Consider the following 19,289-nt stretch of genomic DNA (forward strand, 5'->3'; position numbering starts at 1 on the left):
AATAACCACTGATCTATAATAGAGAACTTTATAACTGAAGTGATACAGAACTGTAATGCGGTCAAGAGCTGCCTGGAATTACGTTCGCCGTGCTTTCCCTGAAAAAAATTGCACACCTTAGAAAGTTCGTCAGCCAATCAGATTCAAGCATTCAACGGCCCCGTAGTATAATTGAACTTATTTAGACCCACGGAACTAATTTATCAAGAATAATGCCAACTTTTACAACCATTCAAACATGGCATCAGTTATACAAGTGTATCCAAAATAGAATTGCAAAGTAACGATCTAACATAAAACAATACATCAAAAAAGTACTGCAGGTGTCACAGATGAACTGCTCGGTGTGACGGAGGAAGTCACGTGTGTGTATAACTGGAGGAAATTGTTTCAGTCGCTGCTGCACCCCTCAGTGGAAAATATTAGACCGATGGCACATTTCCGAACTACATGATCGCCCTTATTAAACTGACATTAAATGCACCGACGATTCATTTTCGATGATCGGCCAGTAGCTGATATAGAGACACTATGCTTTATCAGATCATTATAAACGTTTACTCAAGTACACAGCTAGCAGGTTAGCTGGCGTCTATTGGGATTGCCCGTGGACTACGAAAAGCGAGCTGCTTCATTTCCTCGTTTCTCGGATCGGGAACAAATCCAGCGGTGTGGTGTCGGGAAGCTCGTATGTTTTGGTGAACATGGAGCTATTTCAAGCTAAAGATCATTATATTCTCCAGAGCGGAGATAACGCGCTGTGGTGCAGCAGGAAGGATGGATCTATGGCCGTGAGACCGGGTAATGCTTTCATTGTAACTCCATCACTTTCTTATACAGCGTACATGTGTTTCAATGTTTCCGTTTTCACTGTCTACATTGTTGCCATTTCTCGTGCATAATAGTTGACTGACACGATATGCTGCTCCAAAACAGATAAATTGAGGGATTTATGCTCCTTTCAGGAGAAGTTGGTTCTTCAAAATCATTATGAAGTTGTATAGACGTTCAAGAGATGAAAATGTCAGTTTCATATATTTGTCGAGCGAGGCGGCTGTCTGAAAGATGCCCAGTTGTTGTGTTTTCATTGCCCTACTTTCAAAGCAGCGGCGTGTCAGTGCAAACCTCAGATGATTTGATCGGATGCCTTGCCTAAAAAGGCTTTTTCTTACTACGTCATTTGGGGTTCGAGGGTTTGTATGTTTTGGTCAAGGGCGTTTAGATGTCAGCTTGAGAATCTTAAAGGGCTAGTTCATATAAAAATGAGAATTCTGTCATTATGTACTCTCCATGCTATTCCAAATCTGTATGACTGACTTTCCTCAGGATATGTTTGAATGCTAGGCACTGTCAGACTCCGTTATGACTACTTCCATTTCATCTCTTTTTTCCACATAATGAAAGTGAATAGTGAAAGCCTTTTATTCTCTAAATTCTGCCCAACATCTCCTTTCTTGTTCCAATGAAAAAAGTCATACAACATGAGGGTGAGTAAACAATGACAGAATTTTCAATTTTGAGTGAAATAATACCATAAAAATGCATATTTCTATATAGTATGTTTTATAATATATATTTTGTTTATTTCTGCAGCAAAATTTATCTGTTTGATATTGTGATAATCTTTGGGCCCAGTTTGCCATTACACTTTCCCAATGGTGAAGGCTACAATCTTTGAATCATAATATTATTTAATCAATTTACAGGGCTTACAAATGACAGCCAAACTGCCTTAATTAAACCAAAATGAAAATAAATATTTAAATGTCCTTTGTTGATGTATTTATAAATATGCTGGCCAGGGCTATTGCTGTTAGATGTCGCACAGGGGAATTAGGCCTATATAGTTACACAGTTAAATGGCGATGGTTAAAGTAAGGGTCAGACATGTGAGTGTCCTTCTGGAGAGAAAACGCAGGCACAGTAGATAGTCAAATGAGAATTTTCTGCCCAGGCTTTAAAAAAATTATTTACTAGGTACAGACACAACTTTGACATATCTCCTGTGTATTGTATGCATTGTGTGCATTTTACCAGAAATTATTTAATGTGTCTTGTACATTTTTTTTTTAAACCAAAAGATTTGCATGCTCACTGTTTTACACTCACACAGCAACCTTTGTTACACTTCTGTTCATCTAACCTTTAAAATATTTACCTATCCACACCTGTTTTATCTCTTGTCTAGATCTAGTCTAGATCTTGATAGGCAGGTAGTCCATCTCTCCGAGTGTCAGGGAAACTTCCACCTGTGAAGATTTGGATGAGTTCTAGCTGTTTTTACCCATGTGCATGCAGCCAGGCTGATCGGGTTTAGGTTGCAGTGCTGTTCCATTATTTAACTGGATAAGGGTTTCCACTGTATGCATGATGCATACAGTCTCGGTTCTTTTAAATGAATTCCTAACAATATGCATCATGCCACAGTTTCCAGCGTGCCTGGGTGAGGTTATACCACTACAGTACTTACTTCTTTGTTTATTATTTCAGTCCCAGTTGGTTTAGTGTGTCAGATTAAAGAATAGTTCAAACAAAAATGAAAATTTTGTAGCATCACTCGCTCGCCAATGGATCCTCTGCAGGGAAAGGGTGGTCAGAATGAGAGTCCGGACAGCTGATATAACATCACAATAATCCACAAGTAATCCACACAACTCCAGTCTATCAATTAATGGCTTGTGAAATGAAGACACAAATCTATCTATAATCCAAAATCACACTTCCTAATGTCAAATTAAAGGGTATCCTCTTCAAACTTCTATTAGAGGCACATGTAATATCACATTAATGTATTTACAAATTGTAATTACAGAAATGATTAGTATTTGTTGTTAGCTCACATTAAGTCATTTCTTTGTACCAAGACATAATTCAACTCCATGGATGTACCAGCTTTTCATGGCCTAGTAGATCTTCCATGAGACTGAAATGATCCCCAGTACCAAGCTCATGGTCATTATGGAGGGTTTTTGGCAACTTCATGATGCAGCTCATCCAGCTTCCACCCATCCATCATCAGGCTGTGAACATCTGATGGTTGAGTGCAGGACAGTGGTAACAATACAGAGAGCATCTGCTTCCAAACGGAATTTCTGTCAGATCATCCTAGGAGCCATAACGCTATCATACTCTCAGACGGTCCACAAAAAATGCTGTCTTTGCACATGACATTTCAGACGCTGCACATCACTCCTAACAATGCAGGTGATGCCAATCAATCAGCTTTTAAGAGGAGCTACTCAGCAAGTTGGTGAAGTCAGCAGTCAGCATTGTCAGGAACCTGGTTCAGATTTGAGAATTTTTTTGCGATTTAATTGTGAGCAGCCACATAACCTTGGATAGTCAAATGAAACTCTGATAGTTCTTCTGTCCCAGATGCAGTACTGAAAAAACAAATACAAATTTGTGTTAAAATAATAAATATACAATAAAGTTAATGTGTATGTGTAATAATTATAAATAAAAATATATATTAGGAACTGAAAAAATATATTTTGAACACTTACACTTTAATTTTCATTCTCCTTTCAGCAACTGACCTGCTGCTAGCATGGAATCCTGTCTGTCTGGGCCTTGTAGAAGGTATTATTGGAAAAATACAGCTTCATGCTGGTAAGTCTAATCATCAGACCTAGTATATTTACTGTATCAAGGATGAGAATACCATATTTCACTGTAATGTTTGCAATAAGTTTGGTGACTCTTGGATTAAAACAGACGTCTAATGTTGTAAAATATCATTCATTTTTAATTGATTTAATAAAAGATATGATTGCTTCCATTTAGTTTTTACTGTAATTCACTTTGTAGCAGGACGAAACTGGGTACCAGAGACTAATTTTTAACATAATGAAAGGCAGCTCCTGCACCAGAAATGTCAGCTTAATTTGGTTTCTTATTGTTTTGTTATTGCTAAATGTCTTTCAGTGCTTTGTTGCCCAGCTGTTGTGATGTAGCTTTAGCAGGTTAAATACAGTGGTGTTGAAAGATTGCCATATTTACATGCCATGGTATTTATAGCGTACCTCATTCAAAAAATATTGTGGATTCATAAATAATCCTCAGAGACATACATTTCCATACAGACCAGTTAACTAAACAAATGATTTTCACTACATTAAAAAGGAAGGTCTTGAGGGATTTTCTTCCACAGAAGTGAAATGATGGCATGAATCATACTTTCATTTCACCATTCAGTGGCTGATATGAGAAGTCAACCTCTGTCCGTTGTTAACAGGTTCACTTTATATAATGAATAATGTTATTATAATGTCGGTCTCTCTTCCTTTTTCAGAGAAACCCCCACTGATGCCTATATGCATGGTGCATTTTGTACTGTTATTGATGAATAAAATAAATGGTTGACCTTTCATGCTTGGTTGCAGTTTTTCGGATCAAACTGCACAGATAAATGAGCCACATGAGTTTGTAGGTACATATTGTGCATGCTTTACGTTGTAACCTAATCCAATGGGCAAACCTGATATTTCCTTGCACCGTTCCTACAAAGAGCTCAGGCTGTCCTCATTGAATTTTCCACCCAAACATCTTAGAGTTGCCTCCCTCACAGTGCGCTTTTATCTATTGATTTACATTAACTTGTCAGTGAAAGTATGACTGCATCGCACTTCAGTGCAAATGTCTTTGAAGTCATTGTTATGAGAATGTTTGCCATAGGAATGAATCATGCCGGATAGAGCAGGAAAATGAGGTGTGGAACTCTGTACTCATGACACACACCCCCCCCCCCCCCCCCCCCCCCCCTTCATTTTTTTGGGCAGATCTTCCTCTGGGCCTGATTCTGATTCGCCAGAAAGCACTGGTGGGCCAGTTGCCAGGAGACCATAAAGTCTACAAGATCACTAAGATTGTAGTCATTCCACTCTCAGAGGATGAACCACAGGATCTGGAATTAGAGGTGATTAATGCTGACTGTTTTGTTCAAATGTTCTCCGTGCTGGATTTGATTTAACTTGGTATAGAAGACACAAGTTATAATAATGAACTTAGGTACATTAACAATTACATTTCATCATATAGATGTGTTGCTCTAACATTTAAACAGTTTTTTCTTGTCATTATCCTAGTTGGTAGACATTAATGATAGAATTTACAGAACTTCTTCCCCAATTCCGAACTTGTTAGTGCGCCCAGTTGACACTTAGGCCAAGACTTTAGGTATTTCAGCCCTCTTGTGTAGTAAATGGTTGACGCACAATTAGTGCAAGAGTAGTGGTGTGTGTTTCTAAGGGGTTCCAGAGGAAGCGTGATGTTTCTAAGAAGTCAGTCTCTCAGCAGAGCCTTTGGGATTTAGAGGAGATGTTTAACCATGTAAGTGAAACAGTCAGAGGTCACTGTAATCCATTCTCCTCGCTATCTCTACTTCAGTAGTTTATCACAGAATAATTGCCCTCTATAACTTTGGCGTAGCAGCCTGTCTATGTAGTTTGATTTCAGCTTTCTGTTTTATGGGCACATGAATTTACTCTGGCATCAGCATCAGGCTAGTCTTAGTGCACATCTTGGCACCCTTTCGGTTTTAATTACAGGAATTAATGTAGCAGCTTTTTTTCAGATGGACTTTGAGCAGGGAAACAGAGATGGTTGTAGATTTGCCACCTAGGTACAAATTGAACTATTTAGCTTTGTTAGTAATGACAGCAGATAGTTAGCATTAGCAAAATGGTCAACTATTCTTTTGCTCTTTCACATTTAGCTCTGTAAAAAGCATCATTTTGGAATCGACAAACCAGAGAAAATCACCCAGTCACCGGACGAGTCCAAGTTCCTGTTGAAGACCCTGAGTCAGATCAAATCTAATGTTGCTGTTCCCATCAAGAAAAAGGTTGATGGGTTGTTTTGAAATCATTGATATCAATACCAATCATTTTGAGACTAACTCTACCTGTTTTAATTAATCTGTTTGTATTTTGACATGGTAGTATGGTTGATGTAAAAACAGAACCTCCTGATTCCTCCATAAATTGATATCTTTTTAACTTAGTATTGTCTCTTTAACCTCATTTTGTTTGTTCACTCCCATCCAGTATTCCCCTGCCTTTCAGGTCAAAGAGAATAAAGAGAAGGAACGTCTGGAGAGGCGGCTGCTTGATGAGCTCTATAAGATATTCATGGACTCGGATTCATTTTACTATAGTCTGACCTATGACCTCACCAATACAGTCCAGCGACAGGGAGAGTTAGGCAAGTCAGATCAGCCCTTGTGGAAAAAGGTGAGAGGCTGAGTTATTGTTGCATATATTAAAAGTTAGGCCTACATTGTCTACAGTGAGAGTTTTTAAGGTTGTGGTAACAAGACATTTATTAACTTCCATTTTTCAGTGAGCAACAGATTAAGAGAGAATGACAAAAGAATGACTTAAGAATAATAATAGATTTAAAATGTCTGTTATTATTTAAATTGGTAACAGTTAAATACTTTAGACCGTTTGGTTCATAGACATATATAGACACCCTATTTGACCGCTCCAGGCACGTAGATGCGACCGCCATCTTGGAACGGTATTTTTGACGTCATTCACCATACCGTAGGTTCGCAGAGAGCCGTTGAGCCGTTCTGTGCAGGATTGTGGCATCTTTCGAATATTCAGTGATTACTATGGTGATTGACGTCAAGTTCACCGCTGTAATATGGCGGACGGCTTATGTATAGCGGCCCATAGAAACATTCGCTCGTGATGCATCTAGTACATCTATGGTTGAGTTTATTTGAGTGACGATGTGGCTCACTCTTTTACACTCGTCCCACACATACAGGATGCAAAAATACATTTATAGCCAAGCTTCATTTCTCATTTCGTAAAGAATAGATTATTATCTTTAGACACTTCCTGGATAAATAGTCAAGTACTAATAAATTAGTATCTGTTATTTCTGGAGATGCAGCTAAATTAAAACAACAAACAAAGACAAAATGAAGGAAGTGGTAGGGAGTGAGTCACCACAGTGTTGTTATTGTTAATTCAAATTAAAACTATTGAAATTGTTTTTGATAATTTGAAATAAAGCTGAAATAAACTATACATATAAATATTAGATGAAAAATTACACTGATATACTGAAATGACTAAAACTGAAATAAAATCTAAATATTTTAAAACAAATGAATAAAAATTACAAAAGCATGTAACACAACTACTAAAACTTAACCTTAAATTGAAATGAAAACTGAGAATATAAAAATAAAAGCACATTTTAAAAGTACTATAATAATCTGTAAATAATACTAAAATAACACTGGTTCGCCAGTTTTAAAAAGGTTATTTTACAATCCCAGGTCCCGTTTCTCTGTATGTTCTAATAAAAAGACCATAAAACAAACATTTACACTTACCATCTGACAAACACACAGAATACTGATCCACATATTTTTTTTCCTTTTAGGTGGATGATAAATTCTTCTGGAACAAGCATATGATCAAAGACCTCATTGACTTGCAGGTGCAAAACTGTTTCTCTCAAATGTTTTCTCAAAATTGCTAATATAAACTCATAATTACAGGTCACAAGTTTACATCTCGCAACTGTTTTTTTTCTGCTGTGGAATAAAAAACGAAAAAGTAATTTCCACTTTTTATTTCATAATTATAACTTTTTTCGGTTACACTTTATTTTAAGGTGTCCTTGTTACAGTGTAGACATTTAAGCACTGAGTGATATTAACTACATGTACTTACTATATGATTAGGGTTACTTGAATGTAATTATGCATTTATAGTTATTATAATAGTAAGTACATGTAACGTGTAACAGGGAGTTACATTACACAGTTATTCATTGGCATAACCACGCTTCCATACCAGCCCTGAATGGTGATAATACAAGATGTCCTATTTTGCAGGTGCCTCAAGTGGACTTTTTGGTGATTCCTATCATCCAAGGCTTCGTGCAGGTGGAGGAGCTGGTGGTGAACTATAACGAGACCTCTGATGAAGAGAGGAGCAGCCCAGAGACACCTCTGCAGGAGCCCACCTGTGTGGATGATATTCACCCACGCTTCACTGTGGCTCTCATCTCCAGACGAAGCCGTCACCGTGCAGGTGCACTAATTAATACAATCAGGTGTTTCATATTTACTCACCGTGCTGTCAGTGTAATAATATCATCATGATTTCCACTGAAGGAATGCGCTACAAGCGGAGGGGCGTGGATACTGACGGACACGTGGCCAACTATGTGGAGACGGAGCAGCTAATCCATGTGCACAGTCACACGCTGTCCTTTGTACAAACCCGAGGCTCTGTCCCTGTGTTTTGGAGCCAAGCTGGGTATCGCTACAACCCCAGACCTCGGATAGAGAAAGGTGGGGTGTATCTGTGTAATCGATTCTCTCTTCAAATCATAAATGAGATCTAACTCACAGCACAGTCTAGCACTTCTGTTTATTTACTAGCTATCACTGTGATGCATCAGTGTAGTCATTGTTTGGAAATGTTTTGTCCTGTGAATAGCGTCAGGTGTGGAATTGGCATGCTTTTCATGGTTTCTTGATTGAACATAGTGCTCGGAGGAAATGTTTTGGCTCAGTGGTGATAATTCAGAGCTTTACTGTGATCCTCCTGCAGCGCTGTTTCGTACATGATATTATCTCACAGATGTGTTTTGTTGCAGGCGAGAGGGAAACTATGCCTTATTTTGCTTCTCACTTTGAACAGCAAGTTCAGATTTACAAAAAACTGGTAAGATGTGTTTAAAATATAACAATTTCAGCAAGTGAAATCCTAATATTATTTATAGTAGTGTAAAAAGTAGAGCTGTTAATCAATTTAAAAGAATAAACATGATTAATCTCACAATTTTCTTCATAGTTAATGCATTCTGTTCCTTTAGACTACAAATGTGTAATTACTGGCATGTGTGGATGACATTCATAGTAAAATATATAGTGTATAATATATAATGACACTAATGACACCTTATGCTCACCAAGGCTGCATTTATTTGATAAAAAATACAGTAATAACAGTAATATTGTAAAATGTTATTACAACTTTTCTATTTTAATATATTCTTTTGAAAGTAGCTAAAACTGGTAGCTAAATGTCACTAGATGACATCATAATGGCAAATTCACTGATCTATATAAAGATGAATGTAGCTCAGTGGGCAAGATGAGAACTTGGATAAGGTTTCTCCAAGAAGTTGCTATATTTGTCCCTAAAAAAAGTCTCAAAAGGGGTGAGGACGTCGCTAAATCTAGCTACAAAATAGCTAAATTGGCAACACTGGCTGGTTTATTTATAGTAATTTTCAAAGCTTCAATGTACTGTCACAAAACCTTCATTATTATTTAATTCTAACAAATAAGTTCTTGTTAAAAACTAACCAAAATTAAAAATATTTTGCTTGTAATTTCTGCACAGGAGAGACTTGGTGTTGCTTCCAAACAAAAGGAAATATATCGGTATCGGTATTGGCCAAAATGAGATGAAAAATATCGGCATATCGGATATTGTGACCCATCCAATAATAAAATTATTCAAATATGGGCAAAAATCCAGTATCGTGCATCCATACTTACGATGCCTTTGGGAAATGCAGCCCTGATCGTTCTCTTTGCCAAAAACCCTTTAACCCTCAAGCATGTTTTATTAGATTGTGCTGGTTTTAACCCTGCAAGAACTTTTTTTTTTTTATTCAGTTAACTATTTTGAAGAGATTTTTAACAGAGTTAAGCCAAATACAGTTTTAGAGTTTTTAAACAAAAATAAATTGTAAAAACCTGATATAATTTAGCCATGAATTTTTTCTCTCTCCATGAAAATACAGAAGCTGGCATGGCGGTAAACACAAACAAACAAACAAGCAAAACAGTCTTCCATGTCACATGATCCTTCGGAATTCATTCTAATATGCTGATTGGGTGCTAAAGAAAAAAAAACAGTAAAATAGTACTGCTTAATATTTACGTGGAAATGTTTTTGTAACATTATAAATGTGTTTACTGTCAATGTGTCCTTGCTGAATAAAAACAGATTTTTTCAAACAGTGTTTGCCTGTAAACATTTGAATCGTGGTGTAAGCAATAATTCTGTAATAAATTGGAATGTTCCAGTCAGACACAGAACGGAATTATGTCAGAATGTCAAAATGAATGTCTATGGTTTAGGCAAATAACTTCAATTAAACATATTTAATTGAGTTTGTCAAGCCATTAACTATAACAGCCATAACAAAAGCATTAGACTTCATTTCCTCAGTATGACAGAGTTTTTAGTAATTCAGCACTGAATTTTTTCCCCCGTCAGGTGATTATTAATTTAGTGGACCAAAATGGACGCGAGAAGATGATTGGTGATGCTTACCTCAAACAAGTGCTGCTGTACAATAATCCCAACCTAACATATGTTTCATTCGACTTCCATGAGCACTGGTAAGAAACTCAAAAGTGTGATGATCTGAAAATCAGCCCATTCTTGTCATTTTTACAAAAGAACATGTTATGGTCAAATCTTCAAAAATCTACAAATTTTTCTTCTTTGTCACTTCCCAGTCGAGGGATGAAGTTTGAGAATGTGCAGACTCTCACTGATGCCATCTCTGACATTATCACAGACATGAGATGGGCCTGGTGGGTCTTTCATTTGCTCTTTAGTCCTAATTCTGCTTGTGAGTTAGTCAATATCATGTGCAATGTAATATCCATCTACTTTGATTTTCAAATAGGGTGGACCAAGCAGGAGTCATCTGTCAACAGGAAGGTATCTTCCGGGTTAACTGCATGGATTGCTTGGACAGGACTAATGTGGTACAGGCAGCTATCGCCCGCGTGGTCATGGAACAGCAGGTATTTAAATTCACCTTTGACATTGGAACACTCACACGGATAAATTCACACATAAAAATGAAAGTTGTTTTTGGATAAGATCATGTGCTAAATGCCTTAAGGTGTAAATAAAACTGTGTCTTGTAGGAACGCTGCCATTTTGCACCCACAGTACAGTGTAGTGTCTTTGCCTCACTCAGCTGCTCTCAGTATGCCGGTACATTTCAAAGAGTCTTTTGATCTGTTTGGTTCCAGCTGAAAAAACTTGGTGTAATGCCACCCGAGCAGCCATTGCCCCTCAAGTGTTACAGGATCTATCAGGTGATGTGGGCCAACAATGGAGACACCATTAGCCGTCAGTATGCTGGCACAGCTGCCCTAAAGGTAAATAGAATAAATGCCTGCCATTGATTTTATGCTGTCCCCACTGCCCGTTTACACCACCATCTGTCAGCACGTAGTATCTAGTTTGCAGATTGACGAGTCAATCTTTTAACTAGTTATCTTATCCATCCATCTATCCATCAACATTAATTGAAATACATTTTACTTACAATTATATATATTTATATAATTTTTTATATAATTCTTTCTCTATCTCTATATATAAACAAACATTTTTTAATATTTTTACATATATAGCCATATTGTTTTGTTGTTTGTTTTGAGGAACTTCAGTGTCTTTTTAAGGAGTAAAAATTATTGGTTTCATAACATAACTGATGTAGGACAGTGATGACACCCAAAGAGTTTGTCAGCTTATTCTGATGTGTGCGATCTGTTGTGTAGGGAGATTTCACACGAACAGGAGAGCGAAAGTTAACGGGGGTGATGAAGGATGGTGTGAACTCAGCTAATCGTTACTATCTGAACCGCTTCAGAGATGCCTACAGACAGGCCGTCATTGGTCAGTATAAAAAATTCTCAATATTAGGTACACAATGCTAAAAGCCCAGCCTGGTGCCTCATCTGCCATGTACTGTATTTCTGCTCCTCCCAGACCTTATGATGGGCCTTCCAGTAACGGAAGACCTGTACTCCATCTTCAGCAAAGAGAAAGAGCAGGAGGAGAAAGAGAGGGAGAGCCAAAGAGGAGCTCAGGAGCAGGTCAGCCTCCTGCTGCAGACATACATGCAGATGCTACTGCCTGATGATGAGAAGTTTCATGGTGGATGGGCACTTATCGACTGTGATCCAAGGTGAGAGCCCTCCACATCATCATGCAGTGCTTTGGAGAGAGTTCTCATTTCAAGCAAATTGTATGATGCCGTTTCCGAAAATTAAGGGGCTGTTCACACAGAATGTGTTTTTGTGTTAAAAAAAGGCAAGACACGGGTCAGTGGAATGAAAAGAACAGGGTTTTGAATAGTTTTTTTAAAGCAAGGCAGCACAGTGGAATGCAAAAATGCATTCTGTGTTAACAGTCCCTTAATTGTGCAATCTTCTTTTCTTTTTTTCTCCCTTTATTTGGAAATATTGATTACAATTTAAGAATAAAATTAATTAAAATTATTACAATAAAACTAATGCTAGAGATGTATTATTAAAGGTCTATTATAAAGCTTGATTAAAAATTCATATTGTTAGTTTACTCTTCCTCCTACAGTTTATTGTCAGTGGCTCAGAGGTACTTGCACATATTGTTTTTTTCCTGTTTTGTTATATAATAATTAGTGCTGTCAAATGATTAATCACGAATAATCGCATCCAAAATAAAAGTTTTTGTTAACATAATATATGCGTGTGTACTGTGTATATTTATTATGTATATATAAATACAAACACATGATGTATATATTTTAGAAAAATGTTGTTTATACATCAAATATATTTATATATAATATAACAAAATTATAATATAAATATATAAATGTATATACATGTAAATATTTAATGTATGTGTTTATTTATATATACATAATAGATAAAGTACAAACACACATATTATGTAAAAAAAAAAACTTTAATTTTGGATGCGATTAATCGTTTGACAGCACTAATAATAACTGTTTGGGTGAGGGAGCCTCCATTCTTTTGAGCATTTTTTGGTGGTAGGTCATGGTGAAAGATGCCTGAAAACGGTTGCCGATTGGGTTGAAATCATCTTGAGTCTTTGTAAATTACACAAGGTTAACTCTGTCCATATGTAATGCTTATATGAGGTCATTTTCACACAAGATATACTCAAATAAGCATGATATATTATGGTTAAATTCTCATAAAATCTCATGCATTTTGCAAGGGATTGTCCATTGTTTCTCTTTTTCCTGTATGCCCAGGGTTTAATGGTACTATTTATGGGCCTCTCTTTCAAGGTGTTGACCTTTTTCCTCTTATAGTCTTATAGATGCCACTCACAAAGATGTTGATGTTCTTCTGCTGTTGTCCAACTGTGCATATTATGTGGCCTAGTAAGTGCAATTTCTCCCAATGTTTGTGTTTTTAAAATAAGAAGTCTTTCTTGGCATTGGTTTAGTAATGCCATTCCACTTTGCTGTTGCTGTTTAGCTATGATGAGGAGGCAGACAAAGTCAACCAGTATCAGAGACTAAGTTTAGAAGGACTTGAAAAAATCGAAATTGGTAAGAGCTTTTGATAAACTTGTGGGTGTAATTTTTGTCCTAATAAATACCATGATATCATGACAGTTTGCCAATGTTGGTCTTTTTAGGCCCAGAACCGACTCTTTTCGGAAAGCCTAAATACTGCTGCATGCGGCTGCACTATAAGAACGGGGAGATGAGTGGTTACTTCCATACACTGAGGGCTGTCACACGAAATCCAGAAGACGATGGAAAAGGTTTGTACTGGGATACCATGATTTGTTGTGCCTCTAGTTCTGTATTGTGTAATTCGGTGATTGACATTATGGGTTAAGTTGGTAAAAGATATAACTTGTAAGTCTGAATACTGATGTAGCTTGAAGGGTTCTGTGTTTGTGTTAAATAATTTATCTTTTCCTCTGTACTTGTTGGATTGTTTGCATTTTAGACACACTCCAGTGCATTGCGGAAATGCTTTGTATTACAAAGCAAGCTATGGGGCTTGACGTCCAGGTTGTTGAGAAGAAACTAGAGAGGTAAAAGGAAAAAAAAACTTTTGTGAGCTTTTTCTAGGAGATGGTTTTTACCTGATTTACTAAGGACACAAGTTTGCTCACACTGCAGGGGATTTTGGTCTTAAATCTGTTTTCTAAATTACATTTTTTATTATCTTAAATATTTTGCTTTGTGCAGATTGTTGTATAAAAATTATATGTGGCTGGATATGATAATTTCTGCAATTTTTTGCTAGCATGTCCACATTGGACACAAACTTGTGTAGGTTCCTGTGAAACTTTAGTATTGGGTGTTTAAACTTGCTTCACAGTAATTAACGAATGAAAAAACATGAAACTCAAAAAAATATATAATTCTTTAATGAAGGTGGTTTGGACCAGGCTTGTGAACCCCTGATTTAAAGGGTTAGTTCACCCAAAAATGAAAATTATCCTGTGATTTAATCACCCTCGAGGCATCCTAGGTGTATATGACTTTCTTCTTTCAGACGAATCCAATCTGAGTTATTTAAAAAATTGCCCTGGCTATTCCAAGTGTTATCATTGCAGTGGGTGTTTCTGTTCAACAGTCCAAAACACGTCAAATAAAGAGCGCGCATCCATAATAAAACGTGCCTTACACGGCTTCGGGGCGTGGATTAAGGCCTCCTGTAGCGAATCCATGCATTTTTGTAAGACAAATATCTATATTTCAAACATAAACACTTTTTTCTCACTTCCGCTATCTGTCATACACGGAAGCTGTTCCGGCGGGGTTGTGCGTGAGCGTGCCTCTGAGAAATGGTAGTCTCGCGAGTTTGTTTACAGGAGCTAAGGATGCAAAGTGTCCTTACTTTAGCAAGGAAAACTAGTCTTCTCTTGGCTTATATCGAAATCCTCAGACATTTTTTTTATTTTTATTTTTTTTAAGATTTACTTTTGGTGTTTTTGCCATTTATTTGATAGGAAAGGTCCGCAAGCCGGGATTTGAACACGGGACGCCTGAAGTGCAACTTTGGTACATGTCGACGTGCTGCCCATGAGGCTATCGGCGCCAACTCAACATTTTTTCTTTACAAATCCTCGGTTTGTACTTCTAATTTATGACTGGCATGTTTTGTTCTCTCTTCACGTTCATCACTAATCACACTACGCCGATGTCCTATGTCATCTGCCCAGAACGGCTTCTGCATACCACAGTTAGATGAAGTGAGAGAGAAGTGTTATTACGTTTGAAATATCGATATTTTTCTGAGAAAAATGCATGGATTCGCCGCAGGACACCTTTATTCACGCCCCGGAGCAGTGTGAGGCAGGTTTTATTATGGATGTGCACGCTTTATTTGACGTGTTTTGGACGTTTGAACAAAAACACCCACCCACTGCTATGATAATGCTAGGAATAGCCAGGACAATTTTTAATATAACTCCAATTGGATTGGTCTGAAAGAAGAAAGTCATATACACCTAGGATGGTTTGAGGGTGAGTAAATCACAGGCTACTTTTCCTTTTTGGGTGAACTAACCCTTTAGTGTGTTTTTTTTTTCGTATCAAGATCTTTTTGAACAAAGCCAAATTGTGCTGAATCATTATTGACTTCTTGATTAATCTTGCTTTTAATGGCTTTGTTTCAGGAGACACAGCAAACCACACGAGGATATAATGGGAATACAAGGGAAAGCCGTGGACCAAGTCTTTGGGTCTGGTTTGGCTCAAGGCAAAAGTTTCCTTTTGAACAAGTTTTCAACACTAAACCAGAAAGTGAAGCAGACAAAGACTAACGTGAACATTGGAAACTTCAAGCCCTTGGGGAAACTGGGGACCTTCTCAAAGCCTGAGGTAAAAGTGAACTTCCTCAAACCAAACTTGCATATGAACCTCTGGAAATCAGACAGCAGTTTAGAGACTCATGATGGCAATATGGGTTCCGCAGCCCTGAAAGACCTTAATGACAAACATTCAGAGATTTCCTCCGATTCTGATTCATACAACTCTGACGAGCAGCCTTGCTCAGGCTCTCGGGAAAAGGTGGACTACGTGCTTCCTAGCTGTGGAATTGTAGCATCTGCACCACGACTTGGCAGTCGCTCGCAGTCAATTGGCAGCGTCGAGCTTGCGGTGCCCTCTGTCATCCGAGTCACAGGCTGTGATGACAAGACATCAGATAGCTTGTCAGTTGGCCCGGATGGCCAGTCTCCTGGGTCGGCTTCGGTGGCTGAGGAAGCCATTCTGATTGACTTCGGGACACCAATCGATGCTTACTGCCACCAATTCGTCCAGGATGCCAAGATCAAACCAATAGAGGTGTTTGAGGAAGTGGCTCCAGCACCCAAACCGCAAGCGCCTCAAGCCCCCTCAGCTCCAGAAGCAAAGCTGGGGTCTTCATATTCCCAACAGCAGCTTCCTCGCCCATCCCAGCTTGAGGTAGAGTCCTCCATCCATGGGGCAAATCTCCTGACTGTTCAGCCTGCAGGCTCCACCACATCATGCGGGTCACAAAAGAGCCTGGAAGGTGTCACAGGACCCTCCCCCGCAGACGGCAACGGAAGCCGGGTTGTGTCGCCCTTCGCGAAGATAAGGAGCTCCATGGTGCAGGTGGCTAGTTTAACCCAAGCTGGATTTACCCAAGGCATCAACTTTGCTGTAGCAAAAGTACAGAAAAGCCCAGAACCAGACGCTGTCAATGAAACCCAAGAGAACGAATTGCGAGCGATGTTTACACAGTGCCAGACCAGGATCATTCAGATATAGCGTGCTTAGCAGATGTGTTTTTAGCGTTTGATCGTGACTTCCAGTACAGTAACGGTAGCATAAGCTCACAAAAGTCAAGCCACACTCCTATTTTTCTCTCCCGTTAACCGAACCAAAGTTTACAGCCAGTGTTGAGTAGTAAGTAGTACGATTAACTCGACCAAGTCGAATCCTAAACATCTCTATATTGCTGGTCTGCATGTTAAGAAGTAACCCTGAGGTAGATTAGGACAGGCAAGTTTTATTGCATGTCGAGACCCAAGACCTAGATATGTCATGTAACCCCATTTGTGCAGTAAATTTCACTGGCTGTGGTAGCTGTAACTAAAACCTTTCCCGATTGGAATATCTATCAGTGGGTGGCTTAATATTTCACGTTAGACAACCAGACAGTACAATTATATGGATATCTTTGATGTGGTGTTTGTCATAAAAATATACCAAAATAGGACCAGAGTAGTTGTGTAGGATCTATGGTCAAATTATATTATTCAACTGTAAAAAGTATTGTAAGTACTGTAGCAGTTTCCTTTAGAACTCTCCAATTAAGATGTTTATAGACAGAGAAATATATTTACATGCTCTTAAGTTTATAATTATAGCTGATGGAAACAAGACGTCTCTGTTGATCCAATCATGCAACTAAATCATTGTCAAACAAAACATTCGTTTCATAGCATTAGCAGACGACTCAACTATTTATTTTCACAAGTTTATTTTGAGAGGCTTATGTCTTAATTTTATATCTGTCTTGTTTTTCAGTTGTATGCGATGGGATAATGTAACAGTGGTCTGCTGATATCTTAAAATGGTCTGCTTGTACATTGGGGGACGTTCATATGCGGATATGGCTGATTTCAAGTACCTGTAAAAACCTCAAATTAATTATTTGCTGTTGCTGGACCTCCGTATGCATATAGAATGACTTTTGACTGGTATTTGACACAGGTCTGATGCAAGGTACCCACGATTATCAACGTTTTGCACTCATTAAATGGCATGAGCAAGTCTTATCAAATAGCTAAATACAGGTTTTTGACAAGTCTACCTATAAATCTGTTTTCATTCAGGTTACATTTATTTCTGTCTATAGTATCTATGCTATATCTTTTAGATTTGCTTTGGCTTGAAGGCATTTGGTTTCAAATTGAGAAGTGATTAGATCATCTGTTGAAGCCTTACCCCATATATTGTAAATTTGGAAAAAAAATAGCAAGCCTTGCTGGGTGATATCCGGTGGATCCTAGTTTAATTATGCATTAATTACTGTTATTTAAGTGCAGATCCTGTGGGATTGATCTTTGTGTATCAAGAGATGCTGAAATAGTTAAATATCTTATGGGCTAAATAATATCAAAAGGTATGAATAAGACGCTGTGATCTCATGTGAACATCATATTGGCTTTTAGAGCTGGTTTATCGGTTCTTTGGGCCACAGTTAGCTCTTTAAACCCACCATGAGCTTTGTTTCTCACACGTCATTTCTTACTCGTCTTTCTCTCACATGTACTGTAGCATAAGAGTGCTGTGCAAGGCAGCGGGTTACACAAGGTTCTTGACATTCCTGAAGCTGGTACGTGGTTTTGATAAGCTTCTGAGATTGAAACCGTCTTGAGTTTTAATATATGGTGGCTGTTATGATAAATACATGCGCAGTAGTTTTGGTGGTAAGCTGACTTTTTTTTTATTTAAGATGACATGCACTGGACTGCACTCTGTTCTTTGCTTTGAATTTGAAATGTTCTTTGGCAGAGGTTTATGCTGAGGATCTTGATAAACATTCCTCTTGTTTTTGGAGGTGGGGTAGATTGTTTTTGGTTATGTAGGAATTTTTAATTTTCTATGCATAAAGACTTGCACTGTCCTTTGTGGTTGTTCCCCGAACATCTTGCAATTTGTCACAAAGTGCTTTTGAATCCACTTTTTTTATTTTCAATGTTTGTAACTGAACTGACATGTAACGTATAACATTTTGTCTAACAGTCTTGTTTGTATATCATGTTCAGCTTCTTTCCATTTGAGAACGTTGTCCTCCATAAATGTTTGTGAATCGTTTTCATCCATTGTACCCAACATTTTATTGCAGAGTATTTATTCAAAATTCATGTTCTCAAGCTTATTCCCCAGTATTTTCCTATGTTAATAATAATAATAATGTAAACTGCTGTATTTTAAAATGTTATGGGATGTGCCTGGGAGGATTTTTAAGTAAATATTTAAACCAAAAAATGTGAATTTGATTCATTTACAGCCTTAATTACAAAAACAGTTGGAGAGTTTTTTTTCTTCCCAAACACTGCAGATATCACTCGAGGAATGTTTTATTTTTTCTAGCACTCCACTCACAGATCTCACTGTAACCTCTCCTTACAGTGTCAGTATGTGGCTCCTTCTAGTGAAAAGCTCTTAATTGCTCAGAGCTACACTGTATTACATTCTTTGCATTCAGATGCAGTCTGAGAGGTTTGACTCCTTCAGTCAGGTTATAATGGAGAAAAATAGTCTGGTGCTGCGTTGCCCAAGACATTCAACATGAACATGTCAGCACTGGCACTTTCAGGCCTTTGCTATTTTTAACTCTAAACATGCTGATGAACCTTCTTGTAAAGCTGTTTTTAACTGCATGATTTTAATTCACTGTAATACATCAGAACAACAAGGTCCCTAAGTGTTAGAATATATTGCTGTTGCCAACTGACATTCCCATAATTGGT

The 19,289-nt window shown here is 37.8% G+C and overlaps 1 protein-coding gene across 2 annotated transcripts; it reads left to right on the forward strand.

Moving 5' to 3' along the window:
- Window positions 1-367: 367 nt before the first annotated feature.
- Window positions 368-18,798, forward strand: LOC306884407 (phosphatidylinositide phosphatase SAC2-like). Of its 2 annotated transcripts, none has more exons than XM_079440230.1 (20): window positions 368-801; window positions 3,532-3,612; window positions 4,782-4,918; window positions 5,717-5,845; window positions 6,066-6,233; window positions 7,405-7,461; window positions 7,862-8,060; window positions 8,144-8,323; window positions 8,632-8,699; window positions 10,269-10,393; window positions 10,514-10,591; window positions 10,687-10,807; window positions 11,042-11,170; window positions 11,576-11,693; window positions 11,787-11,985; window positions 13,126-13,197; window positions 13,295-13,368; window positions 13,458-13,586; window positions 13,778-13,865; window positions 15,459-18,798. In XM_079440230.1, the coding sequence occupies exons 1-20, from the start codon at window positions 705-707 to the stop codon at window positions 16,573-16,575; spliced, it is 3,366 nt and encodes a 1,121-aa protein (XP_079296356.1). In that variant the 5' UTR covers window positions 368-704; the 3' UTR covers window positions 16,576-18,798. The 2 variants fall into 2 exon arrangements, with proteins under 2 accessions (XP_079296356.1, XP_079296355.1); XM_079440229.1 differs by having other exon boundaries at window positions 378-801; window positions 6,048-6,233.
- Window positions 18,799-19,289: the final 491 nt, after the last annotated feature.

This window comes from Barbus barbus (genome assembly GCF_936440315.1).
Source record: "Barbus barbus genome assembly, chromosome: 18".
Taxonomy (NCBI): domain Eukaryota; kingdom Metazoa; phylum Chordata; class Actinopteri; order Cypriniformes; family Cyprinidae; genus Barbus; species Barbus barbus.